At 37.2% G+C, this 25,790-nt stretch overlaps 1 protein-coding gene across 1 annotated transcript in view; it reads right to left on the bottom strand.

Moving 5' to 3' along the window:
- Positions 1 to 1,001: 1,001 nt before the first annotated feature.
- MMS22L (MMS22 like, DNA repair protein) overlaps positions 1,002 to 25,790 on the bottom strand; it is a 166,168-nt gene continuing 141,379 nt past the window's right edge. Inside the window, exons 21-25 of the mRNA XM_036767929.1 lie at positions 22,913 to 23,124; positions 17,873 to 18,036; positions 5,622 to 5,718; positions 3,784 to 3,951; positions 1,002 to 1,183 (exon numbers count right to left, since the gene is read on the bottom strand). Of these exons, the coding sequence (XP_036623824.1) occupies positions 1,102 to 1,183; positions 3,784 to 3,951; positions 5,622 to 5,718; positions 17,873 to 18,036; positions 22,913 to 23,124 (723 nt within the window). The 3' untranslated portion in view covers positions 1,002 to 1,101. The remainder of the gene's footprint in view (positions 1,184 to 3,783; positions 3,952 to 5,621; positions 5,719 to 17,872; positions 18,037 to 22,912; positions 23,125 to 25,790) is intronic.

Here is a 25,790-nt window from a genome sequence, read left to right as displayed (position 1 = left end):
TCCACATGGGGTGGGTGGCTATATAGGCTGGGGTTACATAAATAAAAGGACAAATGGTGATATGACAGATTCCAATAATACTGTGAGAATACAGTAACACTAGTTGCTGAGGAAACACATACACTACCTGAAGACTTGTATGAGTCTCTTTAAGTGTGAACCTGAATAAAGAGCCCAGAGGCAATTTCCCCAAATCCTTTCTTCTGTGCTAATCTTAAAATAGCTAGATTTCTTTTCGAACATGCTACAGGCAAATCTTGATTATTCAGGTGTCAGTATGCAGATTATGGATTAGCCCTGGTCCTAGTTGCTCCCCCTCCTCCAACTGTTGCCTGGCTTCTGGTCACACTGAACACTCAATCAATGTGTGTTGATTGGTTGATCGTGACCAATAAAAAGGGACTGGCTATGGAATTCAGACGATGGGGACTGAAATGAAAGGAAAAAAGGTTTTATCTTAACAAATAAAGATTATTTATTCATTTAATTTTATATAGCTCTCTTTTCTTTCTAGCTGAAGATTAGTTGTACCTGACAACCCTGACAGGAGAAAAAAAGACCTCTATGTTGGAGCTAAAAGGCAGGGCAAGGGAGCCTAGAATTTCTCAATACTTAGCATACCTAAATACAAGTTACAAAAGAACTCCAAGAAAAATCACCCTTGAACTTTGAATTATTTTTGTGGAAAATATCCTACAGAGAACCAAAAATGATCACCTATCCCAGTGCCTGGCCCATAGCAATTGTTTAACAAATGCTTGCTGCTTGATTGGCTTCCATGTAGCAGTGTACCCATAATTTCAAGAGAGGTGCAAAATAATCTCTATTAGAAAATGGCTCTCTTTCAATCTCCTTACTTAAAAACTCTTCAAAGCTTTACCTAGTGAACTAATTCCCACTTCCTCAGTGATGTGCTTTATGGAAATGTAGAGTTAAATAAAGAAAATTCTAGAAAACAGATTTTTATTTTTAACACATCATTAGAAGATTATCTAGCTCATAAAAGTAGGAGTTTGGAAAGTGCAAATGGTATATTGTGGCTTTAAGTAACAACAATATGTTGAAGTCCCCAAAGACAAGTGCAAGTCACATAAAAACACACTAAGTGTTCTCATTTTCCAGTTTCAGTCTCTCCTCTTGACCTGGTTGTCCTAGGAAGGATAAAAGTCGACTATAGGCTTCCCTGTTAAAACAAAAATGAACAAAATATATTATGTACCTTCCATTCCACTCAGAGTACCTACACACTGATACCCTGTGAAAAATGAAGTGTAAGCAACAGGCATAGGAAAAGCAATGACTCCTTTCAAATCCATATTTACTGTTTTGTTATAATTAAGGCCAGTGGAACTATCAAAGGCATTTTGGTTTGGCTTAGAGCGGCCCTTAATGAAATTCAAGTTACAAAATAGCCTGTAAAATTTCATTAGTCTACTTAAATAATATGGCATTGAGGAGTCAGGGGACTTAAACAGGTAATGACATTCATCATTTAATTCTTATTAAGTGGATAATAAAGGTATGAAAATCAAATGGCAAATTTTTGATATAACAAGCATAAATAGTAAAGGGAGGATAAACTGGAGGATTTTATAATGGTCTTTCTAGACTCCATGTTCTTCTCTACCATGTTAGATAAAAAAACTTCATTAGTTTAGAAACGTTTTTAAAAGATCATTCTAGGACTAAGATTTATTTCAAATGCTCCAGTGAATAAATGGTTATTGCTGCCATATGACAGGGAAATTCCTCCTGAAAGAAGCTTTTAAATAAGCAATATTTTCTTTCACCTCAAACTTTTCTTTCCTTAAAAAAGAATTTAAATAATTAAAGACAGAGTAACTACTTAGAGCTTTTTCGTTTGGTTTATAAAATTCCTTGAGTTACAAATTAGTATGTGAAATTAGAATCATGCAATCACAGATTTAGGGTTGGAGGGGGACTTAGAAGTCAAGTATTCCAACCTCCTAACTTAACAGATTTAAAACACAAGGAAACAGGCCTAATGACTTCAGTTAAATGACTTGCCCAAAGGTACACAGACAGCCAAGTGGCAGAGGCAGGTAACAAGCATTTAATGGCAAACCATTCCAGTATCTTTGTCAAGACGACCCAGAAATGGGGTCATGAGTCAGACACGACTGAAATGACTCAATAAAAAGTTAAGGGCCAGACACTGTCGTAAGTAAGTGCTGGGGACAGAAAGGTAAAAACAAAGTCTCTGACCTCCAGGAACTCACAATCTAATAAAGTGATAAATATGCAAATAGCTCCGTACATATGATACACACACACACACACACACACACACACACACACACACACACATATATATACACATACATATATACACAGTGTGTTGTTTTTCAGTTGCTTCAGCCACATTTGGGCTTTTCTTGGCAAAGATACGGGCTAGAGTGGTTTGCTATTTCCTTTTCCAGCTCATTTGACAGATGAGAAAACTGAGGCAAACAGAGTTAAATGACTTGCCCAGGGTTACACAACTGGTTAAAAGTGTCTGAGGCTGGATTTGACCTCAGGTCTTCCTTACGCCAGGCCCAGTGCTCTGTCCACTGTGCCACATAGCTGCTCTATATCCAGTGCAAATGGAAGGTAATCTTAGAAGGAAGGCATTATTAGTAGGAGTGAAAGGTGTGACTGTATATCTTACTTGAGACATGAAGGAAGCCAGGGAAGCCAGCAGTTGGAGGTGAAGGTTTGAAACTAACCCACTAGACTCTGGATATGGTGCCATTTCTATTGCAACATGATCCAATTAAATAATACTGTTGTTATTTAACATGGTGGTGTTCAATAGGCCAAAGTCATTTTAAGTTGAAAATTGTTATGTATGTGTTCATACGTGTGTACACAAAGTTGCCATGTCTATAAATAAGGTGACTTTTTTTTTTAAATAAACATTTGGATGAATACATATCAGCATGAGGTGTGGAGTCAGAGGGCTTGGGTTCTAATTTCAGTTCTTTAACTTGATACTTGTAGGACCATGGGCAAATCACTTAACCAACCTGGGCCTTAGTTTCCTCATCTATAAAATTGTATGTGTGTGTGTTTATGTGTGGAGAAGTTTGGAACATAAGACCTTTAGGGTCTCTTTCAACTCTAATGTGAAGACACTGACAAGCTTTTCAAAGTAGTCAATGTAGGTGGCTAGCCAAGTATGGCTAATGTTCTGTCAATAAATACTCCAAATACTGACAGTGTACCTTCAGAGCCAGCTCAGCAGGTAAGTGAGAAAGCTAATCTTACTGCTTTACTATCACATTTTATTGCCTCCTCCACTCTACCTTTCCCATGAGATAACTTAAGTCAATGATTGTCTAGACTTCGTGTCCAGTGACTTGATTATTTACAAACCTCAGATCTACCCTCAAAGGCCACTGATTTGTCATTGATGTGGCTAGATACTGTACAAGAATGTAACACTATAGGCTCTAAAGGTAATTCCTAAAAAGGACTTCCAAAAATGTTCTAAGTAATAGCAGCATCATATAATGAGTATAGTTTCCAAATGTACTCACTTTGAAACAGATGACACTCATTTGGAAGTGTAATTTTTGGTAGTTACGTTAAAAAAATAAATTTTACTGCTTTATGTCTGCTTAAATTGATAAAACTTTGATAGTTCAAAAGATTCCGCCCAACACAACAATTTATAAGCACTAGTGTACAAATTTATACTCTAGAAACTTGTTTCGTCCAAAATAAACGTGTCTTTTATTATCATTGTCCCAAAGACCAAAATAAAATTATAAAACATACCTTTGTGCAATATTTCTACCAAGTCCTTGTTTAAGCTCAGAGTCCTTCAGGCACTGAGTGAGTGTGGGAATCAAACTGGTGACAATCTGTTGGTCTAATTCTGCCACAATTTCTAAGGTGTTATAGACTTGTTGCTCATATATCATACTATAGTCTTGGACAAACTGTCTGAAAAGAAAACAGAATACTTAGGATTATCTCTGGTGCTATTCCTCAGTCCAGTTTCTGTTTGCCAGTGCACTGTAATCTGAAAACATGAGGAAGATCACTTCTAGATGGGAATTCTAAGAATTTTACTAGAAATATACTTCTTAAGGGAAGTACAGATTATTTTTATCCTCACTGAAGTATAACTGTATATATGGGAGCAGCGAGAGGAAAAAAAATGCCTTACTCTTGTACAGGTGAGAATTAGAGGGGAAAAAATTTTCCACTGACCCTTAAAAATTCCCATTGTTTTCTGTTCCCTCTCTCGGAAGTGAAGGGGGCGGGGGGGGGGGGGGTGGTGGAGCAGGGAATCAGCTTTGGAATTTTTCTCCTGGGCCTTCATGTCTTCATGTTTATGGTTAAAGATTATGTCAAAAATTCAATTTTATATATATACGTAAAATTCTATCTCCACCTCCAATTTTGATTCTCTTCTCAAAACGAACTATCCAACATGGTACCATGTACACGAATAACACATAGGTGTGTGTTTGTTTTTTAGCCCCCTCCTTCTGCTGCTTCACATTTTCCAGAAATTCTACATTTTTAGTTTGCTACAGTTCTCAGAGTAATCAAGTTAAATCCAGAGCAGACCACTGGGCAAGAGAAATGAGAAACTGAAGGCTATATGATAAGATAGTAGTGAAGCAGTAGTACCATGCTCTTGAATTCACTTTAATTCATTACAAAGATATGAGCTCAGGGGGTAGAGTAGGAAAAAAAATATTGGACTTGGGATGAAGAAATCAGTGTTTGAACGCTAACTCTGACAGTTAATAGCTATGGCATGGTGGGCAACTTGCCCACCAAGTTTCATCATCTGTAAAAGGGAGATAATATTTGCACTGCCTAGCTTTTGGGGTTGTTGAGAAGACAGCATTTTGTAAACTGAGAAGTACCATATACATAAGGGGTGGTAAAACTGAACCCCAGATAATTATAATCACCAATCTTAGTCCTGGAAATGAGATGAAAAAAAAATTCATCTCCTTCCCCTAGTAGGAAAGGTAGGAGACCATGGGTGTGATATGTTGCACATACTGTCAGATACAACTGATAAGGTCAGCTGTTTTTCTTCACTGTCCTTGTTATAAGAGAAGGCTCAGTGGGTGGAGAAGGAGGGAGAGAAGTATATATTTGGGAAAGACAGTAATGTAAAAACAAAAAGCATCAAACTTTTTAAAAAACATGAATTATCTTAACCTGCATCCAAGAAATTGAGGAGGAAAGTGAAATGGAGTTTTCTATGTGCTCCCATTAAAGTATGTACAGTAAAGAGAGTTCCAGAGACTCCTATTTCTGATCCTGAGGGTCCTATTTACCGAGCTCCTAAAGTCTGTGCACCTGGCATCACGAATGCAGCACCCCCCCACCCGCAGCTCCCTCCTAACCCATGTCAGCATCTCTTCTCTACAAAATCCACAGGTAATCTAAAGTCAGTTCAGGCACCTTTTCCCAGAAGACTTTAAAACGAAAATACAGGGTAATAAAACTGCCAAGAAGACAACAATTGAAATACTATAAACAAATAGTAACACATTATGTTTGGGATAATTAGTTATTTAAAAAACATGTTGGCTGTCAAATGGCTTGCAATAGCTTCCTTGCCAGTTGGCATATTTTCCAGTTACCTAAACACAGAAGTCAGCTGGGTGGCAGGCTCTCCTCCTGACCCTGCTTGGCAGGCTTTTACAATGGAGTCCAGGTTCTCAGTGGCTAGCCTTTTAACTAGGAGGAAAAATTATAGCATTACACAGTATGTCTGAATTGACCATCTGGATACTAGTTTTTATGAAGACTTTATTCTCTTGATTTAGAAAAATAAATAGGCTCTTTTCTTAAAGTATATACTTTTTTCTTTTGATTTCCTTGAGCTGAGGATCAAGTAAGCAAAAGCTGAGTTTTATTTTTTTATGTCTACGTGCATAATCCAACTTGTGCCCTGCCCCCATGCCACCTTTCCTATGCAGGTAATAAACGACATAAAAGGAACATTCTTTGCTACTGGTCCACCTCAAATTGTCAATGGCCTCAGGCATGTGGGTACAAAGCTATTTGCAAGGTGGCTCAGCCTCTCTTCCCCGACAAGGACTCATTTATGGAACTGCTCTCTCCCCAACCCATCTTCCCTCAGAACATATGGCAGTGAAATCATAAAGCAACATTTGTATTCAAATATACTAAAGATTGACTGAAAATAGGTTGCTTTGGAACAGCCTGTGAATCTAATAGTGCATTTTGAAGTTTATTCTGTTAAAAGTACCAGCCCAAAGATTTCAGGTTAAAAATCCTAGTTTCTGAAAAACTCTATAAAAGCTAATAATAAATGAAATATACCTATAACTATAATGCAGATGTTCTATTAAAAAAACTATACAATTCACAACTTTTGGTGACCGTGTGAAAAGGATACTATAAATCTGAAATGTACACTTGATACCCCAACTAGTGAGATAATGAGCACACTTTTTTGGGTGTAGGTTCACTGATATTTTTACGACAGATAATGAAAAAAGCCAAGAGCATCAAAAGAGATATTTTAATTAAAAGCGAAAATAAATTACTTCTTTAGCCAGATAACTTGAGGGTGAAGGGAGGTAAGAAGGCAGTGTTAACTCCTTTCTCAGTAATTCAAACTAATATAAAAAATTAGGATGAAATTTCAAAGGGTCCAATTCAATAACCATGTCTTAAGAATTTATGTGCAAGACACTGTGTTAGGTGCAGGAGACACAGACCAATCCTCCCCTCTCCCCAACCCAAACTAGTCTTTATCCTTAAGAATTCACTCTATTGGAGAAAACAAAAGATATAATTTTTTAAATATTAAAAATGGATATCACACAGAAGACAGAAGAGAGGACTATAGTGTGAGTTTGAGCTAGCTGCAAAATATAACCAATGAAGAACACCTTAAGAGACAGTGTAAGGGATGTTATCATGGGACTATATTAGAGAAAGAAAAGATAAGTTGTTTATGTGGTGATAAAAATGGAAAGCAGCTGAATGACCAAAATGCTCTATTGGTGACCTTAGAATGTCAGGAGAAAGTGGGTGGACTCTCTCTGTGGCAAACATATCACAGGACATGGATCAGAGAAGTACAGAATGGGCAGGGATTGATGGATTTACAATCTGAATCACTGAAGGGAAATCCCAAATCAATGAGATCACAGATCCATTTGAGTATATAAATTGAGTAAATACAAAAAAATTTCAAGAAGGATAGAACTTGTTTCAAAAAAAGGCTTTTCTGTAGAGACTAGTTACTGTTGCTGTCTTTTTAAGAGTCATGGAAGCTTGTAAAAGAAGTTATTTTCCTGCAGTTTCTTTTTTTTTTTTAAATTTCCAGTTTTGAATTCTCTCACTTCTTTCCCCCCCACCTATTAAGAAAGCAAGGGGGAAAAAATTATGAGCATGGAGTCATGCAAAATAAATTCCAAAAAACAAAATTCCCATATTATTCATGCCTCCCATTTCTCCCTCCCAAAAAAGGAGAAGAAAACATATTTCATTTTGCACCCCAAGTCCATCAGCTCTCTTTCTGAAGGTGGACAGCATGTTTCTTGCGTCTTCTGAAACTGTGGCAGGTCATTGTATTGATCAGCTACTAAGCAGTTCAAAGTTGATTACCTTTATGATACTACTATCATTATATAAAATATTTTTCTGGTTCTGCTCAGTTCACTTGGCATCAGTTCATACTATTCTTCCCAGGTTTTTCTGAAACCACCCCATTCATCATTTCTTACAATAGTAGTCCATCATATTCATATACCACAACTGGTTCAGTCATTCCCCAAATGATGGGCATCCCCTCAATTTCCAATTCTTTGCTACCACAAAAAGAGCTACAATAAATATTTTGGTACACATGGGTCTTCTTCCTTTTCCTCTGATTTCCTTGGAGCACAGACCCAGCAAGTAGTATTGCTGGATCACAGGTTTATAGTCCTTTGGGCATAGTTCCAAATTGCTTTCCAGAATGGTTAGATTGGTTTACAGTTCCACCTACAGTGCATGAGGATACCTGTTTTCCTAAAGCCCCTCCAGCATTCACCATTTTCCATCCAATTGGATGAGTGTGAGGTGGTCCTTCAGAGTTGTTTTAATTTGCATTTCTGTTGATATTATTGATTTTGAGCATTTTTCATATGACGATTAATAGCTTGGATTTCTTGATAGCAAAGGTTTTAATTGTCATTCTCTGGGTGTTCTGTCATGGCAGTTTTTAATAAACTGATAGGACAGGCAATGGAGATAGTATGGGAGGAATTATAGAGGAGACAGAGAGAAAGAGGGTGAGAAAAAGCTGCTTTCTTGAGAGAATGGTCTCAACTGTTATTTTATGAAGAATTTTATGAATGGTTTTGAAAGAGATTAAGAGTAAGAACTTGAGAAAAACTTAGGAATCTTTTCTTGTCATGAATGTAAAGAAGCTGGAGGAGAGAAAAGATAAAGGGATCCTCTTTCCTGATGAAAGTATTTTAACTTTTAGTTTGTAAAGAGGATGATGAAGAAAGTTTGTGATAGAAACTCTGCTTTGTTCCTTGAATGGACTGAATGGTGTAGCTATGTTTCCAAAAGTAAGGAGAAGTAATACGATGATGGCTAGAAGTTACCCTGTGGTCTTTCTGATAGGTAAAGTATTGTAAATGTTTATGTTCTTGAGTTATTAGGGATTACATTATTAATGAACTGCATAGCCAGTAACTTTAATACTAAGCTACTCCTAGGATATTAGGGGTTTTGATGTAGTGATATTAGCAGCTCCTTATGAGGAAAAAGATTTCTAGAATTTATTAAATAAATGATAATAAATTGAGGTGGGGGCTCTAAGATAACAGATTAAGGAAGCTATTCCAATTTTGTTAACAAAATATCCAAACTGACCCAAGGGAGTTACCCTAGAACTGAGGATTAGAATGAATATGGCAATGGGTCAAGCAGAAGGGTGATGGGTGACCTACAAGTGAATGTAGTCAACCGTAGACCCATGATAAGTCTGTTAGAAGCAATATATAGAGATAAGTAAATACAAAATATTTTCAACAGGGAGAAAACACTAACAACTGGAGAAATTAGGAAAACCCTGGAGCAGGAGATGGCACGTGAAGGATGTTAAGGACTCTGTTAGGTAAGGATGAAGGAGGAATGCATTCTAGACCTGAGGGTAGCATCTATGCAAAAGCATGAAGAAGGGTGATGGAATGATATCTAAAGAGAACAGTGAAAGATGTTGAACATCATCGCTGGTTTGGCCAACAGGAGATGAACTGTTTATAATTGCATTTTATGAAAATAACCTACTGCTAAGGAATTGGGATACCTCTAGTAGGCTGGTCACTAAGTGATGAATTCTTCATTGATAGCAAATTGAAGAACAAAGAAAGAGTCCTATTTCGAATTCCTTTTGTTTGTTCAGAGATGGTGGCACAAAGGCAGAAAAGGTTGTAGAGTGCTCTAAGAAATCACAGCTTTCAGACTGTTATAATTATGAATTTAACTGCTAGTACTCTAAATGTGAGATCTTTGTCCAATGACAAAATTAACATAACTGAGGAACAGAATCACATCTACATTGATATTCTCATTCTCAATTGAACCAGAAGATGAAAAAGAGTTCATAGTTATACATGAAAGGATGACTAACAGGTTATGTTATAGAGGCAAATAAGGAGTAGATACTAATAATTTTATTATGTGTCTAAAGGCATAAAGAAATTTTATTTTATGGGAACCACACACACACACACACACACACACACACACACGGACTGCAGCTTATGTGCCAATACCTAGAAGATGAGGTGGCAGACATATTTTGGAAGAACTCAATAAGCTCCAACTAATTAAATCAAATATATGTTTTAATACTCAGTGACTTCTAAGGATAGGTAGGCATAATGGAAGGCTTAGGCTTAGGATTAAGAAACAAAAGAGGTTAGTTAAAGGCTAATAGACTAGGCAGAAACCTCATACCTACATGTGTCATAAATACTTTCTTCAAGAAGAGATCTGGGAAATGTTCACAGGTAAACACTGAATAATATCACACAAAAAAATGCAACTGCCTATTTATCTTAACAGGTAGGGAACAACTGAATACCAATGTGGAAGAAATTTATGAATGAATTGTCTATGCACTGTCAAAACATGAACCGGTTAGAGCAAATATCAGAATCAACTAGAAGAATAAAGATGAGAAGATATGGCATGCAATGAGAAGAGCTTCAACATGACCAATGCAAACAACTCACTGACATCAACAAATGGGAGCAGATGTCAACAAGGACCATAACCATTTCCTTAGAAGTTCAACTGATATAAAGCAATTTGCTTAGAAATCCTTTCAGGCAGGGACTACTGGATGTTTGCTTAGCAAAGAGATATGGAAGGTAAGGACAATACCAGCTTAGGATATAAACTCATCTGTAAAACCTTTGTGGAGGAGAAGGGTGGGAAACTGTGAACAAGGTTGAACCAGTGAAAAGAAGTGACGAGAAAGCTTAACACGATCATATCCAAGAACACTTAGGACTGCACTTGAAGGAGTTCAAATCCCATCTCGGATACTTACTAGAGGCTGACCTTGGGCAGTCACTTAATGGGTCTCAGCCTCAGTTTCCTCATCTGTAAAAGGGGAATGATAACGGCACCCAGGCTGTTGTGAAGATAAAATGTGACAACTTGTGTACAGCACTCTCCCAGCCTTCACGCACTATAAGAAGTGCTTTCTGCGTGACCACCATCAGCATTGATGTTGTAGTTGTTGGTATCCTTCAGTAACACCAGAGCCACCAAATTAGGATTCTGATGTCACGCTGCCTTCTGTAGCACATGAGGAATTTAAATAGCAATAAGGACATCAAAAGCAGGGAGCACAACTAGACTAGACCAAGTAGGGACAAGAGTGGTCTATATTAGGGAGATCAAAATTTTGAGGACATTAAGAGACTAGTTCTCCAGATATTGATATAGTGAATAAGGCACTATACTAGAAGTCAGGAAAACCTGGTTTCAAATCCTATCTCAGATACTTGCTGACGGTATGACCCTGGACATGTCAATCAACCAATCACGCATGAGTTTCCTCACCTATGAAATGAGCAGGTTAGATATGATGGCTTCTCAGGTCCTTTTCAGTTCTAAACCCATGACTCTATGACCCTATATTTGAAAACTACAGACACTACCCCTGCTGAGAAAAGGGCATGGAAAAGGTAACAGCTTACAGCAGACCACAGTGTATGCTTATTGTTCACGGAATTTAAAGTAGTTGCTTTGGGAGGTTTTAAAAAATTGATTCTTTTTAAAACTTTTTTTTAAAATTTACTTGGTTCTGAACTTAAGAATTAAAAAAAAATTTCAATGACATAGAAAAAAAGATGACTACACATGAAACTGAAAATCTATTATGTATTAACTTGCTTTTAAATATATAAAGTTTTAACTTTCTTTTCTTTTCCTTTTTTTCTTCCCTTCCTAGAGATGGTTACCATTAGACACAAATGTGTGTGTGTGTAAAATCATTATATATATGTATATATAAATACACACACACACACACACACACTTCTATTTATCCGTTCTCTTTCTGGATGCAATATGCTATGACACCATAAACACTCTCCACTATAAAGCCTCTCTTTAACAAACTCTAGTATCTCCTTATCACCTCCTGGATCAAAGCTAAAGCCATCTGTTTGGCTTTCAAAGCCTTTTGCAACCTGGCTCCTTCCTACGTTTTTAGTCTTATTGTACTTTACCCAGCACCATGTCTTCTTTAATCCAACAACACAGCCCTTCTCGGTTTTCCCTCACACACATCCATTTCCAGAATCTGTGACTTTTCACTGGCTGTCTTCCATGCCTGGAATCCTCTCTCTCATCTCTATCCTCTGGCTTCCTTCTAGACTCAGCTCAAATCCCACCTTCTATGCCAGACCTTTCCTGGTACCCCTCACCCTCTCCTAGTAGTGCCGTCTCCTGAGATTACCTTCTATTTAAACTCTTGTTTAGAGGCAGCTGATGGTTCAATGGACAGAGCACTGGGCCTAGAGCCAGGAAGACATGAGAGCTCAAATTCAGTCTCAGATGCTGGCTAGTTATGAGACCCCAGCAAGACATGTAACTTCTGTTTGCCTCAGAATCTGCAACTGTAAAATGGGGATAATCATCACACCTACTGCCCAGGATTGCTATGAGGAACGAATGAGACAACATTTGTAAGAAGTGCATACCACATGCTTATTTCCTTCTTCTTCCTTGTTGACTGATCTATATGAGAAGATGTCATCCATATGTATTAAGATGAAACGAAATTTCTTTGTAGACACAACAAGGACGATAATGTTGTTTGAGAAATACTTGACTGACGGATGATCTTGTGATAATTAAAATCAATTGAGACATATGCTAGGGAAACACCAAAGGTGTTTGCCATTTTCATAGAGGATGTCTCATGTGGATTCGCCACCATCATCATTAATCTAAAGCTGGAATGGATCTTGGAAGTGATTTAGTCAAAATGGTCCATTTTAATTTTTATATTTTGCTAGACTGTATGTACATATATTACAAGGTTGGGATAGGTGGATAAGTGATTAAACAATAATATAAAGATAAAAAAAGAGGAATAAAACATTTTTTAAATGCAAAAAAAAGTACAGAAGGGGACGCAAGAAAGAAATTTCATTATTCTAAACTCTGTGCATATTATATATGTGTGTATGTGTACATATATACATGTACATGCATATCCATGTATATACACATCTACACATTTGTACATACACACAATTAAGAAACTGTTCATATCTGAAGTTTTTCATATAATCCTTTCTTGTTCTTTCGCGCATACTAAAATGTTTTTATTTGTTGATGACTGTTAAGTTCACGATAACACTAAAAAATCAAATGCTCCAAATTAAAGAGAGATTCCTTATAGATATGAGGTCCTCCAGGCACTCCTATTTGCATATGACATTGTGCTGATTGCCTCAAAACCTGAAACCGTGCAGAGCCCCCAGATGTGAGCCAAGTGAAGGTGGATGAAGAACACCTATTGTTTCAGCAGTGATATACAGTTGAATGGATAGCCCATACAACTACTACAGGTACCTCTTTTAAAGGGGCACTACAGATGTACAATGAGTTGGTCTGGAATTGAACAGGAAGAACAAACTATTGATAGCATTTGCGAAATTACACAGAAATTTCAGTAACAAAAAGATTCTTGAAAAAAATAATCTTAGTAAAACCATTAAACTTCTGGTGAGGATCTATGGATGCAAATCATAGAATACCATAACCTCCAAGGAATAAAAATTGTGTATCATTTAATGGGCAATGGAATGATCAGCATAAAAAATGTTATCAAAGAGAAATATGACTGAAAAAGCAGATGAATCAGTCATCTATAGGATGGACTATAGGGAGAGATAAATGATGGACAGCTCACATGCTACATTGGTACCCACGTGTCCAAAGATATAGGGCAAAGCGCCTAGTATATTGGACGGACCCCCTCCTGTTGCAACAATCTGGCTAGCAGCTGCTGTGAGGGTGAAAGACCAACACAAGCCCAACAACAAGAAGGCTGCCAGCACAGGTTCTTTTGATCTGCTTTACTAAGGAAAGCAACATTAAGGGGTTAACAATCTTATTTCAATCCAGCATACAAATATCATTCACTTGGATCAGGGGAAAAAGCCAGCACCCTGAACTTCAGAGCAAATACAAACAAATTACAAACACACATTATAAACGGACCAAATACAATTCATAGTTACCAAGAAACCATCAACATCTGGGTGAGGCAGGAGGCTCTTAGGGTGGCTGCCCAGAGTCCCTTGCCTCCAAGAGTGAGAGCCTCTGCAAATAGCTCTGTTCTATCTTTTTACACACTCTTTAGTCATCATCAAACGTCACCTGAGCGACCAGAACTTAGGCTCCTACTATTGGCTCTGGTCTTAGCAACTCCCCTTAGGACTCTGAGGGCTTCACGCCCACATAGGCTTAGCACCTAGTACATAGGGGTTTGGGCCTGGGGCTTTGCACCTAGTAAGGCTCAATCAAAGACACTTAATTTATCATTCTAAAACAGTAAAAAAGTCCCAACTTAATTGATATTACACTTCCCTACAAAGAATTTACAGGAAAATACAGCCTGAAAAGGCTTGGATGAGCTGCAATCAGGACTGCTGGTAGGATTACCCACATTGATGAAACATGGTTCCATTGAAGGCATGTGGGGCTGTAATCTGCATTAGCACAAGAAATAGTTACAGGAATAAAATTATGGACCCTTAAATTATGTACTAAACTTCATCATCCTGGTGGGGGGGCAGCACGGGACCTGGGAGCTAGGAAGACAGGTTTGAATCCTGCCTCAGACACTGACTAGCTTGTGACCCCGAGTAAGTCACTTAAATTCTCTGAGCCTCAGATTCCTCATCTGTAAAACCAGGATAATCACAACATCTACTGCACAGGGTTGTTGTGAGAATGTAATAAGATAAAGTATGTGAAAAACTCTGCAAACCTCAAAGAGCTATATAAATAAATAAATAAATAAAGAGCTAAATAAATAAATATTTATGTAGAAAACTTTCTATTGTATTAACAGTTAAACAAAATATGTACTCCTACTCTTATTCCTCCTTTGATCCTAGATACAGATAAGCATATTGAAAACTGCTGTTTACCAAGTACTATCTGAAACAACAGCCTTGCACTTCTAAGTGCTTCTGATTTACCTTCTTTTAAAACATCCAAAGCTCATTCAGAAGTTATGCTGTTGTATTTTATTTTGTAAATATGTGAAATATGATAAAGAAGCCTGAATGGAGGGATCCATTTCATCAGCACAACACAGTGATGCTTCTGTGATATCTAAAATGGGATAATGTTTTATGGAAAAAATGTCTAGTTTCTTAAATGGCAGATAGAGATTTATGAGGCAAGAAAAGCATAAGGAAAAGAGCCTATTAGATTGCCATCTCCAAAGCCATGGGTTTACTAACGTCACAGGATACAAAGCTGCCAAAACACAATCCAGACAAGTAATAATTATACATGGGGAAAAATAATTATCCTTAACAAGACTTCTAAAAATCTACATGTAGTATGTTGAAGTTTTCATTTAATTAATATAAAATCACTCTTCTCCTCCCCATATATCCTTGGGGAGAAATCGAGCATTTTTCTATGATCTTCCAAATGGCCCATTTCACATTAAGGCCTCAAGGAGCAACAATTTTCTCTCTAGACAGGGATACAAGTCAGTGCTTAATGCTGCTCCTCTGCTGGCAAAAAAAAAAAAAAAAAAAAAAAAAGACCTCTAGAGAATCGTATACATCATAAATGTAGATGATACGATCCATTTACTTGCAAGAAATGAACAGCAAAATTCAATCCCTGAACCCTGATCCTATTCATGACGAAGCACTTTACAATCTTTGAAACAATATGCTGACCATAATCTAGTACTTTTAAAGAGTTTCACTATCTTAAAATCTAGAAATGTACACTGGGAACCACTTTTACTGAAATTCAAAGGATAGATGGGTTCTCCATGAAGGCAAAAGTTCTGGGAGAAGAAACTGGTCTACATGTTTCTATTTTACTCATTCCAGTCATTCATTAGGAAACTGTAGTTTATCAGGAAAGAAGGAAACACTTACTTATTAAGCACCTAGTATGGGCCGTACACTGTGTTAAGCCTTTTATAAAGAATACATTTATTAAAAAGCTAATCTGTGCCAGCCACTGTGCCAAGCCCTTTACAAATATTATCTCATTTGATCATTACAACAACCCTGGAAGGTGAGGACTATTATTATCTCAATTATTCAGTTGAGGAAACTGAGACAGAAATTAAGTCACATAGATGGTCTGAGGCCAGATTTGAACTCAGGTCTTCCTGACTCCAGTTCCAGCATTCTATCTATTGTGCCACCCAACTGCCTCTAGATTATAATTCCCACTACCATTCTATTGTTTTTGTAAGTGCTAATATTTCCTTCTTAAAAGATACATATTTACAAATAAATATGTAAATAAATACTCATTGTCAGTAAATAAACATCTATTAATGGACTACTAGGGGCCACGCATGGTGCTAAATGCTAAGGATATAAAAAGAGTCAAAAGATGGCCCCTGCCTTCAAGGAGCTCACAGTCTAATAGGGGACATAATAGACAACGAATATGATAAATAAGCTATAAATATAAGACAAACAGGAAATAAAAGAAGAAGGCACTAGAATTAAAAAATGTTTGGCAAAGACTTCCTGTAGAAGATGAAATTTTAGTTGGGACTAAAAGGAAGTTAGGGAAGGCAGTAGGCAGAAATGAGGAGTGAGAGCATTCCAGTCATGAAGGACAGCCAGAGAAAATGCCTGGAGATGAGAGATAGAGTGACTTGCTCAAAGAAAAGCAAGAGGGCCAGTGTCACTGGAGTAAAAGTACGTGTCAGGAAGTAAGTTATCAGAAGGCTGAAAAGGTAGGAGGGGGCTAGGTTATGAAGGCCTTGTATGCCAAACAGAGGATTCTATATTTCATCCTGGAGGCAACAGTTGAGTGTGTTGAGCTGGGGTGTGTGTGTGTGTGTGTGTGTGTGTGTGTGTGTGTGTGTGATAGTTTGGACTTGCATTTTAGGAAAATCACTTTGGTGTCTGAATAGAAGATAGACTGGAGAGTGAAGAGATTCAGTCGATGCGGGCAGACTCACCACCTGGCTACTGCAACAGTCTAGTCAACAATCAGTCAAGCCTTATAGTCTTCAGATAGTAAATCCACTATTGTGGATATTGGGTTGTCCCTACCAAGTTTATTACAGTGCTTTACACACTATAAATTCCAAATAAGTGACTATTTTAAGAGAACACCAATAACAAAGGTGGTTAAGACACTGAGAATAAAACATCTATCAAAAGAGATTTATAAAGTTTCAGAAAGGACTCTAGATCAATGCTTCTTAAATCCCATAGGGGATTGTGACCCATAGTTTAAGAAGTTCTGATAGGAGACACAGGTGGAAGAAGCTTAAGAAGCCCTACTCTAGATCATAAAGAACATACTATTTCTTTTTGCCTGGTTTCCGATAGTAAATAGAATCTCTGTCTACAGATAAGACATACTAATAATAGTAAATGGTCACATGCATCTAAGTTATTTGGTCATATGAGATAATGTATGTAAAACAATTTGCAAACTTTGAAGTACCATAAAAATACCAGCCATTCTTCATCAATACCATCATTTGTACAGTTGGGAAAAAATAGCTTAGGTATACTCTTGAACATGAGAAATCAGTACCATTCTTTGCCATTTGTATAACTCTGGACAGGCTACTTCCCTTCTCTGTATCTCAGTTTTACCTGGTGGCTCATGCTTGTAAATCCCTGCTACTGGGGGGTGTGGGGAGTGGGGCAAGGCTGGTGGACTGCTTGAGCTTAGGAGTTCTGAAAGCTATAGTAGGGCTAAAGAAGATCAAGAGTCCACAATAAGGGACCAATATGGTGGGCCCTAGGGGTGAGGGGAAGGCCAGGCTGTCTAAGGAAGCGTGAACCAGCCTAGGTGGAAAATGAAGCAGGTGACAGTTTCTAGATTGATCAGCAGTGTAATTGGACCCATGAGTGTCTGTTGCACTTCCAGGCTGAGTAGGATAGGAGGCCAAGCCTCAAAAATGAAATAAAGTAAAATGATCTATACTGCCACTTTTTACTCTAAACATTATGAGTAAAAGAGGCAACGTATGTAAAAGAAACAATGTTTGCAGAACTCTTTGCAAGAGGTCTGCAAACCTTTAAAGCATTGCATAAATACTGTCATTATTCTACAATGATAAACATACCAAATATATTGGTAAACTCACCCTGCGGTTCATTAACCAAGAGCAAACACTTCAACACACTAGGTAAGAGCTGTTCCATATCACCAATGTCCATGCTGGTTTTCCTGAAAAGTTCAAGAATGAAAGCCAGAATGGATGCTAAGCGAGGCGGTGGTGAAGATCCTTTAAACTGAATGTAGGATTTCCTAAAAAAGAAACGTGTCCATGTTTCATTCTGGTTAAGGTAGAACCAAACAACTTTCGGTTTTAGGATGATATCAAAAAGAATAATGTACATTTTTAAGTATTAAATTTAACTCTCTTTTGAAGGTCTATGAGTATATTTTATGGCATTTCCTAGTAAAGAGCTTAGACATAAGAAATGACATCTCCAGTGAACAGATTTAGAGTTGGAGTGGATTTTTAAGAGGTCAGTTAGTCCATCCACTCATTTTACAGATGAAGAAACTGAGGCCTAGAAAGGGCAAGTCAAGGTCACACAGTTATTAAGAGAGGGTCTGAGATGACCTATGTACAACAACTGGTTTAGGGAATTCTATCTAGGAAAACAGCATGAGTGGAGCAGGAGGCAGGTTCAAATGAGATAATACTGTAAGACTCTTAGCAGAGTGCCTTGGACATAGAAGGTACTTAATAATGACTTATTCCTTCTCCTTTCTCCCCTTTTTGTGGTGGGAGCTAGAGATAACAAATAGACAATTCAAGGAATGCAATGATATCCACAAAATGGAAAGAGATCTAGAGAGTGGCCTCCATTGTAGCTCCCCTAAAGATCTACAAAAGAAAATGGGCAAGAATTGTAGGGATGACAAGGTATGGATTAGCTGCAATATGTACCAATAGAGGGAGTACCCATATTAATGAGATCATAGATCCAGTGATGTACTGAAGAAGTAAATGTCTCTCTAGTGCTCTATTAGGCATTTGTGCTTAATAAACATTATGAAAACTCCATGAATATATTGACAAAACTATTTCCTAAACATTAAGTTTACTGATGCTTTTTGTTTTTCTATCACACTATAACTGGAAATACTACCATGCCGCACATACAAACACAGCCTAAAACTGAACCCTCCCTTATAAGGAAAAAAAAAACATTTTTGGGGAAAAAACGCAAACTATTACAATGATCATGTCTGACAATGGATGCCATATTCTGTCCTAGAAATTTCCCACCTCTCTAAGGAAAGGCAAGATATGTTCCAGTTTCTGTTCTTCTAGACCTTTATGGATTTAGGAACCTGTTAGGTTGAAAAGTCAAACTTAAATAGCCATGCATTCTATAATGGCCCAATTTGGTGATTAACAGTAAATAAAACCATAGGCTTTGCCTAAAAGTCTTTATCTGTGAACTGATTATTTTTTCATAGCACAAGCCTCATTCTCTTGCTTCTGCTATCAACAGTACAACATACTCTCCAAAGTAACTTAGAACCATTTCATTCTAATGATCCTCTTTGGAGGGAAGAAAGTAGAGAGATAGAGGTGGGGAAGAGATAAGCACAGATTCTCCCATCCTCATACAGACAAAGAACTTCCCTATATGAATTAACATCCTCATCTCACACTATACCCTCCTTCAACTGGCCAGTTAAGGAATTGATCTGAATAATAAATTCCTGTAACTCCTGAATTTGAACTCTCCTTCAGAGTAGTACAAATTTTAGTCTTAGCTCATAAAAGTAATCAGGCTTCTTGAACAACAGAAGAGATAGAACAATTAGAACCACCACTATAGCTAATCTAACTATAAGTCTACAGATATTTGTGAAAAAGTTGCAAGCTGCCATTTTTGATATTCAGAAACACACTAAGATGTATGCTGAGGGAATCTTTCATTTAGATATAATGACTATACCCAAAGAGGCAGTCCCTAAATGTGCATCTCTACTAATAATGGTAATTATCAGATTCTCATTGTTCAAACATAAGAGAAACTTTTAAGTCTTCTCTACTCATACAGACACAATGCTAATACAGGCCCTCATTACCACTTACCTGGCCTACTGCACTAGTCTCCTATTTAGTATTCCTACCTCAAGTATCTCTACACTCCAATACATTCTCCATTCTACTGCCTAAATGATTTTCCTTAGGAACATGTCTGCCCATGTCATCTCCTCTACTCAATAAACTGGTAGCTCTCTATTACCTCTGGGATAAAATCTGTACTCTAGCATTTAAATATCAAAAAAATTTGGCTCCTTTCTACCTTTCCATTCTTCTTACACATTACTCTCTATAATCTAGCCATACTGGCCTATCTCCTGATTAGCACACACAACATTCCGTCTCCCATTTCAAAGCTTTTGCGCTGGCTGTCATCCCACATGCCCGGATGTGAGATGACTCTTCTTATCTGGGCCCCTTGGAATCCCTGGTTTCCCTCATGAATCAGCTCAAGCACTACCTTCTACAAGGAAGTCTTTCTTGATCCTTCTAGTTTCTGGTACACTCTATCCCCAAACTAGCTCATATTTATTTTGTATAGATTATGTGCATACTTACACATGTACAGTTTTCTCATTTGTAAAATGAAAAGGATTGGAGTAGGTAAACTCTAAGATCCCTCCAAATCTATGATGCTTTGAGCCTTAAGGTGGAAACGAACTGTCCTCTGACAAGGAATAGTAATCTCTTTTTTACTGAAAGCTAAAGCATGAAAGTCATACCTATCCTTGCATCTTAAAGAGAAAAAAAAATGCTGGAAACCTAGGTGTAGCAAGACTGAGCTAATGAGTTTGGGTTCTGACCTAAACAACAGGGAACACATGGATTTTTGAGTCTAGTATCACATTTTGAAAGTGGTGGCTTAAGGAAGATTAATGTGGCAGTGGTATTTACAAATCAGTAGAGGGGGCAGGGGCTGGGGACAGAAGCTTATTACTGCAGTGGTCTAAATATGAGGTGGCAACAGAAGTGGGAACGGAAAGGCAGGGATGAATTCAAGAAATAAAAGGAGAATCAATAAAACCAGATAGATATGAAAGACAAGGAATGTAGGGCCAAAGATGACTCAAGTTGTGAGCTTAAAGATATAGGAGAATGAATCCAAGTATAGGAAGAACAGAAAAAAAGAAGCAAAGGTAGAAAGGGAAACTTTTTTTTTGGTGGGCGACGGGAGAGGAAGATGGTGGGGGTCATGTTGGAGAAGAAATGCTTGGTTTTAGACAAGACTAGTTTCAGGTGCCAGCTTGATAAATAGTTTAATGCAAATGTTTGGCTGATAGTTGGATATAAGGCTGGGATTCTAGAGAGAAGTTAGAGCTGTAGATGTAAGACAAAGACTTTCTAGGTGATGTTGGAAAAAATGAACCCTACATTATCCAAGGGTGATTTGAACTGCAGTATGTCCAGATCTCTGGAATGATTATGGCCTCTGTACTATCAAAAGTACAAGTTACTCACTTGTTTGATCCTGAGTTACTTCATTTGTAAGGTGAGGGAATTGGACCAGAGGAGCCAAAATACATATTCTAGTTCTAAAATTCTAGAGCACCATGATTTTATTGCATGGTTCAAGAATATTTTCTACCAGAGGGTTTAATAAACAGTGACTGGAGAAAAAATATATTCCATGAATATAAAGGGGGTGGGGTAGGGAATTGAATAGATTATTTTATTCCTGACTTTTCCCAATGCTTAAGCACATGAACTAAAGTTTAGTAAAACCTTCAGCCCCAAACAAAGTTGAAAAGAAGTCCAAAGAATTGTGTGTTAATTTATAACCTAGTCTTGGAAAGAAATGAGTTACTGACACAGAACAGACTAACTTAATTGGCCCTCAAATTGCTGCCCTTTTCATTATCACCTTGCACCTTTTAGCCTATATTGATGTGATTTCCTGTCTCCCCAGATTGTACAAAACCTATTTATTATGAAAGATCTATCTAAAGCACTAAGAACAAAGTGAAAACATTAGCTGAAAAGAGGATATAACAGTATTTGTGATAAGGTTATCACAGGGTGCCACTTTAGTAGGAGAGTCAGTTTTTGTTTTTTAAAGATGGATCTTGTTCTGTCCTAAAAATCAGTATCTAAATCTTAAGGCAGGTAGAGAAAGTGAGGATGGCTTTCCATAAGAAAGGCAGAAATGACTTTGGAAAAATGAAAGTTGGTTATTTTCATTAGAAATACAATTAAAAAATAGTGGAATGAGAAGATTCTCCAAGGTCAAAAGTCTAGAAACAATGAATGCTAATGTGTGTGAGTAGAAGCATTAGGAGAATTGGGACTTGTAACCGATTTTTTGTGGAATCACTTAAATTGTCCAGAAACACTTAAAACACAGACATTCATACAATTAGTTTGTCTAAATCTTAGTTTAGGTTTCTGTGATCCCTTTTTTAACATCACAGTAACTTCCTAATGTAATGCCCCCTCCTTCCAAAATGAACCCTTCCTTGTAACAAAGAAAAACAGTTAAGTAAAAATGGTCAAAAAAGCAATCTTATCTGATAGTATATGGAACACTCCAACTTCATCCTCACAGTTTCCCACCTTTTCCTGTTCTCTAGGATGGACACTGCTCATTGCAATTAATCTTTTTTTTTAAGCACTGTTTTCATTTATATTATTGTAGTCATATTCTCCTGATTGTTTTTACTTCAATCAGAATCAACTCTTAAAATTCTTCCATGCTTCTCTGAATCCTTCAGTTCATTTTCATTGAATTTACGTACTTGTTTTGTTCAGTAACTTTCCAATTTATAGGCACCTACTTTGTTTCCAGTTTTTTTGGTACTTTAAGAAGTGCTTCTCTGAATATTTCACTATTTATTCTGACTTAATGTCTTTAACTTCCTTAGGTCAAAGGGTATGAATGTTTAAAGCTATGGCATATGGCATATAAAACTCTTTATTCTACCTAGTAGTAGGGTATGGTTAGCAACTATTTTTTTAGCATTAAGACTAACTACAGAATAGAGTATTATTGTAAAGCTATCAACACTTTCTAATCACTTTTATAAAATAAAACATTAAAAGAAAATTTGGCTTGAAATTATTACCTTTTTTCCTATATTTACTTTATTTTATTTTATTTTTTACTATATTTACCTTATAACTTGCACAACAATTTTCTGAAGACAAGCAATCTTGGGTGTGGTGGCTGATCTGCTGAATGCCAAGAGAACGGGATGTTGTTCAAGGACTTGAAGAGATGGGGAGGCAGGCAGGAAACGCCCAATATACTGTTCAACAATGTTCCCCAGTAGTTGGTTCAAATAGGCATTCTGCGTTTGAGAATGACTACAGATAACGCACATGCCCTAAGGGAGAAATGAAAAGAGAGATGAAATGTAAAGAATATGTCAGACTAAAGAATTAATACTGCCGTTTGTACTAATTTTCATTTGTTTGAATTTTTAAGTTGTTAAACGCATTCCATCATTAACACATAATGCAGAGAATATAATTTACTAAGATCAAGGACTGAGCTCCTATGGTCCTTGGAATGATTCCACAGTAGGAGGCTGATGCATACTTGGGAGCAAAATAATGACACTTATCCTGTAGTTTTGCATCATTTTTTATATGAGGAAAGCAATATATAGTATCTCATGGCTACACAGAATCTTTACTTTCTCCTCTATCTCCATATTCAGATGGGGTGTGTTCCCCAGTTACTGGAGAAGAATAATCTATAACAGACTGATTGAAAACATACTTTAACTCCCCTTTCAGATGGTCATAAAAAAAAAGAAATGTGAGAGAATGAATTCATGGTAGAATGTTTTTTTGGTTAATGTTAAGGTACATAATGACACTGTTCTGTTTTTGTCTTTGTATTTCCAGTACCTAGGCAGAGTGTTTGGCACAGAGCAGGTGCCTAATAAATGCTTCTTGAGTGATATAGAGACCATATCTGACAATATGTTATAATACCAGAGTGCTCTAGTAGGAACATTTAAAAAAAAATAGAGACACGTTTCATAGGAGCAGATGATTTCTAGTTCCAGCTCATGTGATTCTGTGCTACATGCAAAAGGAAGCCACTTATGCTCATCCTAAGGCAGATCCAACACCACTATTTGAATAACCAGAATGTGGCAAGTCAGGACAAGGTGCAAAATCTTCCACTTCATTGCCTGCTAAACTTTGGGACTCTAAGGGCAGCACCTGCCAGACTATGGGTGGCCTTCGGTCAAAATACCTTTTGGGGTGTTTCTGAGAATTTCTAGAGTAAATTCTAAAATGAAAACTCTCTAGAGCTGAGTCAGTGGAAGCTGGAAATTTTGGGAATCTGTCTTTCCAAAAGGAAGTGTAGACTAAGCTCCAAAAAACATCCTGTAAAAGTAAAAATAATTTAGTATATGTATAACACATTTTTAAAAATAGTACCATATGTGTATACACACACATATTTAATTAACATACACTCACAAACATAAAAAGGTATGTGTGTGTGTGTGTGTGTATGTGTGTGGTCTCTTTTACCATAGGAATGATGAAATAACATTATTTGGGAATTTCACTGTGTTTTACACATCACTGAATTATGGTTTTCCTTAAGCAAAGTATCTGTCAGTTATGCTACCATGGCATGAATATTTTTCAAGTCAATATTACACTCTGAAGGATAACAACAACAAAGCAAAAACATAAAAGATAACATAATGGAAGTAGGACGAGACTAAAGGTAGTTATGCATAAAATCAAGTAGAAAAATGGTCAAAAGTTGTCTGACCACTTTGGTTAAAAAAGACCAAATAGAGACAGTCACCAAATTTAAAATACAGTGTTTTCCTATAGTTCATTTACAAGTCAACCATTCAGAACTCATATTTTCCTACAGGAACAATGATATAAATGTTGAATGAAATCCTAAGCTAACCCACAAATGTTTCTTTGTTTAATCAATATTCCAGGATCTGTGATTTCATCAATGGGGGTAATTTCTCCACAAATATAAAGAGCAATCACTCTTGACTGCCATCTTTGTGTTTTCCTGTGGCTAAAAAAAATTATTATTCTGTTGCCAACCTTCTGGTCATGATCCTCTGTGCATTTTTGGAGGCTTGTTCTCACATAGTGTAAATACTGTCCCAGTCACTGGGACTATGGTTGAAGCCTTTCCAATTTGGTTAGACCCACCAGAGGTCACATACTGCTGGCAAACCCTTTAAGAACCTGGAGTTATCTTTACACTGGATAGCCTATGGGTTTCTTAAATTCATTGAAGTAGAGCTCATTATCCTTCCCCGGCACTGCTCCCCCACCACACTTCTTGAACATTCCTGTTACTGTTGAGGGCACCATCATTCTAGTCATCCAGGTTAGCAACCTTAGTGTCTTCTTCAATTCCTTACTCTCATATACCCAATCAGCTGCCCAACCTTGACACTTCTATATCCACAGTATCTTTCCTACTCTCATATCTTTCCCCATCACTCTAATTAGACAGCCACCACTCTCATGGGATCTCATCTCATTTCACCTAGACTACCACAACAGCCTTCTCTTTGATATTTGATATCTCTAACTTAAACCTTTCCTCTCTACAAACTATGCCACTTAGGTGATTTTTCTAAAGTTCAGGTCTGACCAAATATGAACGTGTCTGGCATTTAAAACTCTTTACAACCTGGCAACTTCCTAACTTTCCAGTTTTCTTATACATTACATTATATACCTTATACAGTCCAGCCACAACGATCTACATGCTGTTCCTCATATGAAATGCTTCACCTCCCACTTCAGTGACTCTGGATTGGCCTTCTTTCATGCCTGGAATTCTTTTACTTCTGGCTTCTGCTTCTTAGAATCCTTAGCTTTTCTTTAATCCCTGACTCCTATCTATTGGTTGCTTCCATAGTGTCTACAAACATATCCATGTCATGTCTTCCTCACCCTCAAAAAATCCTAAGTTAACCTATGCATCCTTTATAGCTATGGTCCCATAATCTTCCCTCTTTCAAGGCTAAACTGCTAAACT

The sequence above is a fragment of the Trichosurus vulpecula genome, chromosome 7, assembly GCF_011100635.1.
Source record: "Trichosurus vulpecula isolate mTriVul1 chromosome 7, mTriVul1.pri, whole genome shotgun sequence".
Classification (NCBI taxonomy): Eukaryota; Metazoa; Chordata; class Mammalia; order Diprotodontia; family Phalangeridae; genus Trichosurus; species Trichosurus vulpecula.
The sequence above is the reverse complement of the archived record's forward strand: the minus strand, read 5'-3'. Positions and strand labels throughout refer to the sequence as shown.